The sequence below is a fragment of the Stenella coeruleoalba genome (assembly GCF_951394435.1).
Source record: "Stenella coeruleoalba genome assembly, chromosome: 5".
Taxonomy (NCBI): Eukaryota; Metazoa; Chordata; class Mammalia; order Artiodactyla; family Delphinidae; genus Stenella; species Stenella coeruleoalba.
Window position 1 is genome coordinate 1,464,141 of NC_137150.1, and position 8,528 is coordinate 1,472,668.

General features: G+C 43.3%; 1 protein-coding gene across 3 annotated transcripts in view; it reads left to right on the forward strand.

Moving 5' to 3' along the window:
* Positions 1 to 7,164, forward strand: part of NGLY1 (N-glycanase 1) — a 59,558-nt gene extending 52,394 nt beyond the window's left edge. For 2 of the 3 annotated variants that reach the window (XM_079921166.1, XM_079921167.1), the window contains 2 exons: positions 5,665 to 5,842; positions 6,227 to 7,164. In XM_079921166.1, coding sequence (XP_079777292.1) covers positions 5,665 to 5,842; positions 6,227 to 6,402 — 354 coding nt within the window. In that variant the 3' untranslated portion in view covers positions 6,403 to 7,164. The remainder of the gene's footprint in view (positions 1 to 5,664; positions 5,843 to 6,226) is intronic. The other variant, XM_079921168.1, reaches the window with a different exon arrangement.
* Positions 7,165 to 8,528: the final 1,364 nt, after the last annotated feature.

The window sequence follows — 8,528 nt, forward strand, 5'->3', positions numbered from 1 at the left end:
GAAGCGTGAGCAGCCGCGACGCAGGGCGCTGTAACAAGGACGCCAGCGTGTTGCCATGGGGACTGCGGGAGGCTGGCAGAGCGCCACAGCGCCAGCGCTGCTGGGGCTGCACGCGGAGAGCGGAGTAGGTGCTCGCGAGGCAGGGCCGGAGCGTGCAGGGCAGGGCTCGCTTCCAGACCTCTGAGTAGACGGTCGTGGCCGGAGCCGGGGTGTTGTGTGAGAAGGCTTTACGTAAGGCAAGTGAGGTGTGAGGGCCATTAAGTATGAAACAAGAGCCTACTGAAGCAAAGTTTGTGCCTTCGTATGCTTTTACGAGGGGCGCCATTTTTCAAAAAGCTAAATGAATCCATTCCCGGTTAAAATACTTAATTAGTAAATTAAGAAGAATGCTGGAATTGTAACTGCGCTTGTAGAGACTAATCACTCCAAAGTCATATGTCGCCATTTAAAAATGAATTTTTCGCCTAAATCAATCTCTCGTCGTTCTGTTCGAGGGCGCCCCCTGCTAGGGATTCTCTAACTCGGCTAAAACTAGAGGCGCATTCCACTCTGTAATCGCCACGCTGGAGTCACGGCAGGTCCCGTGCAGCCCGTCTGTGGGTGATTAGAACAGAACCTTGGCAGCCTCCCGGGAGCACAGAGACTCTGAATTTTACTCCTTAGCAAAGACACTGTTCAGTGGTGTCTGGATTTGAAGGGAACATAAAAAGCTCAATCAAGAGTCTCCTTTTTAGGAGTGATGTTAGTGGCTTCCTGGCTAGTCTCCCTGCATTGCCCTGGCCCCTTCAAAGATGTTTTTCTGGCTACAGCATGGAGAACATTGGCAGAACCCCGTTCGTTACTGAGTGCTCTCAGGGTGAGAAGCAGCTCCGGTCTTCTGAGTCTGGCCCTCGCCTTGCACCACCAGGCTGCCCCCTGGCTCTCTGCATGCGCTGCCCAGCCTTGCCCCCCTCCCCACGGAACCTCGTTTCTTTCCTTTCTGTGAGACTAACTTATTCTTACCCTTAGGACCTGTGTAAGCCTCATTCCGTCCAGTCCCAGCCGGCTGGTTCCTTTTACCCTGTATTGACTCGTGGCATCATGCCCCTCCCCTTCCTGAAGTTTATTCTACGCACGTGTGTGAGAACAGATTGTCTCTCTCCTACCGGACTGTAAACATTGCCCGGGCAGAGACCTTGTCTTTTCCTACTCACTTCTGTGCTCTCAGTATTCACATGTCTAGCATAGTGCCTGATACGTAGCAAATGTTTAATAATAAAGACGGGTGGATGTGAGAACGAGCGCTTGAGTGTGTACGGCATAAATTCTGCGGCACCCGAGGGCCACGTCGAGCACCGCAGGAGCTCTGTTCATTCAGACTGTGCCCCGTGGATGTTCCTCAGTACTTTGCAGTTTTGAGCAGTTTTGTCATTCTCCATGCCACTAGAGTCACGTTAGCCCTTTCGGGCGCACGGCGTGATGTCAGGAATTGACCCCCTCACCCATTCGGCAGCCGTGCACCCTGTCATACTCTGTGCTCTGCACTTAGGGCCTAGTGGTGAGTTACGAGGTGCACCCAAGGTGAGCTAGGCCTGTGTAGGAGGAAGACACGTGGACCAGCTGTTTCGGTCAGCAAGGTGGGCGCTGGAAGGACACACGAGGAAGAGCCGCTGCACCTCACGCCGGAGCCTTGCAGAAGAAATGATATCCGAGGGGGCGGCAGAGGGGAGTTTCTCAGAGAGGGGCATGAGAAACAGTGTGCACACGCACAGAAGCGGGAAACACCCGCAACTTCAGAGAAGAGGAAGCAGTCGGGAACGCGGGGAGAGCAGCGGGGAATAAGGCCGGAGGGGTGAACGGTTGTCAGGCCCCAGGGACTTTGATGACCTTGCACTTATGCAATAGGAAACCTTGCAGGAGTTCAGGCAAAGGAGGGCCATCATCACACTGGCCATCCAGAGGCTACAGATGGAATAAGTAGGAAGCATAGTCTGGAAAGATGTAAATACAGTGGGAACTGACAGTGTTCACGTTGGACCTCAGTTGAAAAATTGGAATAACCAAAAATAAGATTCATGAGCTAGAGCAGCTTACTAGCATTCGATTAGGGTTTCTTGAAATACAGCTGCTCTGCTGGATATCTGTAGGAATGACTGACTGCACCGTGAGCTCAGAGTTCATCGCAGCAGCCGCGGCAGAATGAGAATTTTAAGTGTGTACTGAAGAGCAGCTTCAAACAGTGCAGTGCAAACTGAACCTCCAGGAAACCATAACAGCCGGCTAACCAGCCTGGCATGTTTCTCATGTGATGAGAAAATCTTTAAGTGCAGATCTTCCCAAGAATGTGAAATACGGAAAGAAGCTGATGTGCAGATTGTTCACAGTCTTGAGAGTAGTGGTCGCAGCCACAACCCGCAGGACCCGTTTCAGCAGGGTGCATGGCAAGCAGTATAACTTAGATCTGAAGCCACAGATGCACTGGTCTCACTCCTCCCCACAGGTTGTGTGTGATGTGCTTTCGTTGTCTACAGATGCCAGAGAGGGGCCAGGGTGGATCACGTACAAATTTAAAAAGCCAACAGGCAAAACATTTGTTGAAGGTAAATCAAGAAGTTCGGAACGATCAACAGTTACAAAAATGCTTTTTTTCCCCTTTAGAGCAAACAGTTGCCTGTTGGAGAGGTTATAAAGTATTTTTTTCTCCTAAATAAATTATAATTACCGGTTCTGTTGGTTTCACACCTAGACAGGACCACAGTTGGAGGTTTATGTAAATCCTGATGTTTTGGTACATTTCAAAGTGCCAAACTGAGTATATACATAGTATACTATGGAACTGAGTATACATAGTGTACTCAGTTACCATAGTAACATCCTACAGTCTCTAAAAATGCTGAGTTAAATAAGTTGGTTAAAGTGCTACAGACAGAATATGTTGCGTCCAAAAGATGACATGAATTTTCAATATAAATAGGGTCTACTTTATCTCCATACGCTGTTTCTTTAGCCTAAGAGAACTTTTATTTTCTCACAGTATGCTTAAAGGTTTATTTAAGCATCTAAGAATCCAATGATGAATTTCACCCTATCCTTTAACGTTTTAGAGTTGTAAAAACTGATGCCTTCAGGACTGAAACATGTAAGTCTTAGAAAAAGCAATTTTCTGACATGTTCAACAGCCATTATAAGCCTTCTGTGACAGTTAAAAACAGTTCTAATTAGATTGTCTTCACTTCCAACTGTGATCAGGTATTTTCCATGTGTACCTGTAAGACTTTTCTGTCATATCTCAAAATTAGAAGCTTTAAGAAAGAAGAAGAAGAAAAAAATTTTGGCCCAGACTCACGTGATATAATTAAGGCAGTTCTTGGGGGTAAACTAGAACTTTGAAGTTAGCTTGACTTCAGCCTATCGTATTTTATATGCCCACACTTTTAGGGGGGCATTTGAAGCCACTGAGCTCTGAAAACACACAAGACACAGAAGACAGGTTTTGAGACATAAATATATTTGCCCCCTGTCTTTCAGTTTCTTCCCACCACCTTTCTTCCAGTGACCCCTCTGTCTGGCTTTTCTTTCCCAGGTAGCCCCCTTTACCAGCCTCTCCTCTGGAGGAGTAATTACATTATGGATAATCCCTAGGTGCCCAGGAGTTTAGTGTTGGTGAGACTAACAGCTCCCCGGCAGCTTTGCTGCAGCCCTGAGCCCAGGCTCTCCATGCACACAGCTCTCGGGGGAGCGAGCAGGAGGTACACACGCATCCGAGGTGCTAGAGTGAGGTACCCGGGACCCGAGTGGGGCAGGCGACCGTGCAGACAGCTGGGATGGTTGTGCAGGACAGCAGCAGGCGCTTTATGTGTTTCTGGTCTAAGGAGTTTTAAGTCATCTTCCCTGGAGAGTGACTGTTTAACGGTTTCATTGTCTCCAGCTCACTGATTCTAAAAACTCAAATTAGCCAGCATATTTAACCTGGAGGACAACTAGGTAGAGGTTGCCGAGCAGAATAGCGTATCAACAGCATGCTAGCAGCGACTGACGTTTTACTTGATGGCTGAGGGCTAGAATAGGAAGGAATTGGGCATTTCCATGGCAGGTGTGTTTCATGCGGTACTGCCAGCTACTTGCCCCTGAGAAGTAGATTAGCTGTTTCTGAAAGAACGTATGTGCGCGCGCGCGCAAGTTTCTAGTACTTAAATACTGTTTATTAAACCCCATAAACCCAGAGCCTGTGCCCCCAGAGCATTTATGATTTGGTTAAGTTAGATAATACAAGCACACCTGAAATAAAACAGTTATATTTGGGTCACGGAGTATTGGCAGTTCAAGGCGGGATGCACTTGTGGAGGACCATGAAAACTGCGAGTTTGGATGTCATGCGAGAGGCAGGTACTTGCTGTACGTTCTAGACCAGCAAACAGTGGGATGTTAAAAACATTAATTAGGCAGTTGCAGAAAGATGAGTGTAAAGTCACGACCGAAGTGTTAAGTGCAGTAAGACCAAAGGAAAGGGTTTTTCGCTTTTTTTTTTTTCAAGACTTATTTCAAAGAAATGCATGGATTATTGTGGGAGTTTGGACATTAGGGATAAATGACTAAAGAGTCAGGTTCTCAGGGGTTCAAGCCTGGGTGAGTGGGCCAGGGCTGTGGACGTTCAGTTTTCACGTCAACACATTTGAAGAGTGTGGATGAAACTGTGAAGGGAGCTGGACTGGAGGCAGCGGTCGGTCTGGATGTCTTAGGGAGGACATTGACGGTGGTCACAGCACTGACGGTGAAGGCCTGGGCAGCATCCTGTTTAGAGAGGCTTGCGGGGAGCATGGACTTTTAGCCTTGTAAACCTTTCCCGTTGCTTAGCACTGACTGAGGTTTTTGCTTGATTTAGAGGATATGGCCCATCTCATTCTAGGAAAGCTTATCTGAAAACCCAGGCTTAGAAAAGAAGATACATTAAGGAATAATTGCATTTAAAAAGACTTCATTTTCAGCAGGATTCATCATAAAGTTCATTTTAAATAGCTGGACTGGGGACTTCCCTGGTGGTGAAGTGGTTAAGAATCCGCCTGCCAATGCAGGGGACACTGGTTCGAGCCCTGGTCCAGGAAGATCCCACATGCCGCGGAGCAACTAGGCCCGTGAGCCACAACTACTGAGCCTGTGCTTTAGAGCCTGCGAGCCACAGCTACTGAGCCCACGTGCTGCAACTACTGAAACCCGTGTTCCGCAACGAGACGCCACCGCAATGAGAAGCCCACACACCGCAACAGAGTAGCCCCCACTGGACGCAGCCACAGAAAACCCACGTGCAGCAACAAAGACCCAACGCAGCCAAAAATAAACAAATAAATGTAAAAAATTAATAAATAAAAAATAAATAAATAGCTGGAGTTGGTAATTTAAAAGAGAATATGATTTACCAAAATTTTGGTTAGCATGCAGCCTTAGGGCTCTACTTATTGAGGCACCTGTATTCAAATAATACCTTACATCCATAGCAAAAGACGCTATCGCAAAGATTGCTAATAAAATGAAAAATTGTTAGCAGTAAAAATCTTTTCAGTGGGGAAAAGTTATGTTTTAAATAACCATTTGTGCATAGTTCCTGTGGCAATAAGACTTTGACTATATGTGTTTTTCTACACTGTTTGATTATCTCTGACAGTTCCTTTTCTCCCACCTACTTTATAGGTGTATTTAACCCGAAAGGAAGGATCGTCTTATGCTTACATTTCCTGGAAGTTTGAATGTGGGTCAGTTGGCCTCAACGTAGATAACATTTCCATTAGGACAAGTAGCCAGACCTTTGAGACAGGAACAGTACAGTGGAAATTGAGATCTGATGCAGCACAAGTAGAGCTGGCGGGCGGTAAGCATTTGACGGGAGAAGTAATCGTGAAGTGTGTGTTCAGCACTCTGAAGGGTGATTGTGCTTATCTGAGATGTAGTTGAGTTTTCCTTAGCCTAGACTTATTCATACTGTTGCAGTAAAAAAAAAAAAAATTTAAGTTAAAACCTGTAGTTTAACCTCATTATTAATAGTAGGGCTGATGTTTTTCATTGTGAAACACAGATGGAAGGAGAAAACATCATTTCTTTTTTCAGAGGACACATTTCCTCCATAAAGAATAATTTGTATTTATTTTTTAAGGGTTGATTTTTACCTATAAGGCAGGTATGTCAAATGCATTCCGAAACTACCTCTTTATGTTCTTACCAAAAGCAAAGTGTTAATTTTTTTTTTCTCCAACAGATAAAATTCTTCGCTCCTATCATGATTTTTCTGGTGCCACTGAAGTTATTTTGGAAGCAGAATTAAGCAGAGGAGATGGTGTTGTTGCTTGGCAACACACCCAGCTGTTTAGACAAAGCTTAAATGACCCTGAAGAAAATTGTTTGGAGATAATTATAAAATTCAGTGACCTTTGAGAACCTGAACATTATAGAAAAGCTGGCAATAATCAAGGACATAGCATGTTCTAAAGTAGTCTGTTGGTTCCGTGCATGCTTAGATGGCAGTGTTCTACCCCCTGCTAGCATATTTCCTTGTTGGCTATCCATCGTGTTAACCCTCATGAAAATGTATCTTTTTACTGTGGACCCTAATGAAACCTTGAATTAAAAGCTTCCTTCCATATGTGACTCTGATTTGGAGTGAAGTCTTACTGCCCCACTATGAGATTTTAACCTAAAAGTCGTAAGTATGGTTTTAAAAGTAAAATGAAGGTATTCGTGATTAAATGCTATTCGTGATTATGATGACATCTTAAGCTAATAATAGTAACTTGACAGTTTCTGATCATTCTGGCATTAATTTCTCCGTAAGTAATTGAAATAGATTTCCTAAGATTTTTTAATTTTTAATAAACGTGAAAGTGTAGTATTTCATAAGTTACAGAGCATGAAAATTTTTATGACTGTAAATACGTACGCATTTAAGAAATAAAATGAATTATTTTGCGTTATATCTTTTTAGTGATTACTTTGGCTAAATAAAAATCATAAGTATGCTAAACATTGAAAACCACTTGAATAGACAAGAATTATGAAAACAGTTAACACTGCGTAAATTCAAAGATACATTATAGATCCATAATATGTGGACACTTCTGAAAATGCTTTACTTTTGAGTTTACTTTTGAGTATTTTTATCTACCTCATTGAATAAAATGTTTATTCTTGACTTTGAAACTATGTAACTGGGATTATTCAGTGTGTATACACTGTATCAAGAGTGTGTGTGTGTGTGTGTGTGTGTGTGTGTGTTCCATGTAACCTCTCCAGTTAAACTTAGTGAACATTTATGAAGTGTTTTGTGTGCACTGCAAGGGATGCGGTGACGAAGACGACCACGGCCCCACTCCCTAAATGCTTTTTGTCACGTTCTGCAGAGCGAGTTCTCAGCTCTCCCAGCCGGAAAAGTACGTTCTCAGACATTCTCACCCTGTGCAACTCACTAGCATGTTTACATGCGTTGTGAAATACGTACTGGAATTCTGAAACAAAGGTCTTATGTTTTCTTTTTAATTGTAGTCCAACTCTGCTGAGGATCACCTTCTTGCTAAAAAGTTACACTTAAAGGTAGCTTGTGCGTCTAAATTTATTAATACGTCTCGAATATTAGAAAATTTTCTGGAATTCTGAAACTGTTAAGTTAATCATAGCATCGTAGAGTGGCCAAATACGTGAAGTTGGACAGCCTTGTCTCCTACCTGTCTCGAAGTGTCTGGTTTTGTCAAGGTAAGTATTTGGATGATAAGTGGAACAATACTCTTCATGAGAAAAACTGGAGCTTGACAAGCCGTCTTGTTAAAGATGGCAACAGAGATAAACTGAATGTACTTTATCTATGAAAAGGAAACATTCTAATTTTTACTGTGGCTTTAAGCAGAAAGTTCAAATGTCCTGTATTTTTACAGAGTTGAACTACTGAAGAGAAAAGCAGTTGCACACTTTTCTTAAGTGTGTTCCTTGAGAGTTCCAACCTCAGGGTACCTGACACACGTTAATAGATATTTTATGATACAGACAAGTTTGGCAATAGTACAGAAGGTATGAGACAAAGCAATTCTCAGTAATGTGTACGGCATAGTGAGTAAACCAGTAAGGCAAAAGTAACTGAGGCAGAGATGGGCTGTGATAGTACAAACCCCGTGAATAAACTGGCAGTCACATTAGCTGCCCTTTATAAAGCAGTCATCGGAGATCTTTTTTTATTTTCTTTCCAACTGAAAAATTGTAATTAATTTGCAGGGTTTTTCATTTATCTCGATCAAAACAAATTTCAGAATCCAAATATATGATACCAAAACTAGACCATTTATATTTTGTAAAAATTAATAATAAGCCTCTCTTAAAACCTTTACAAGATACAAATCTAAAATACAAATGCTTAGGGCAGTGGTTTCAAAAGTGTTCTTTATCTGTGAACCAGTGGCATCAGTATCACCTAGAGACTGCTAGAAATTTAAATTCTCAGTCCCCACCTCAGACTTACTGGATCAGAAACAACCCTCCAAGTGATCCTGGGATCTTATTGTAAGAGCCCTCAGTCT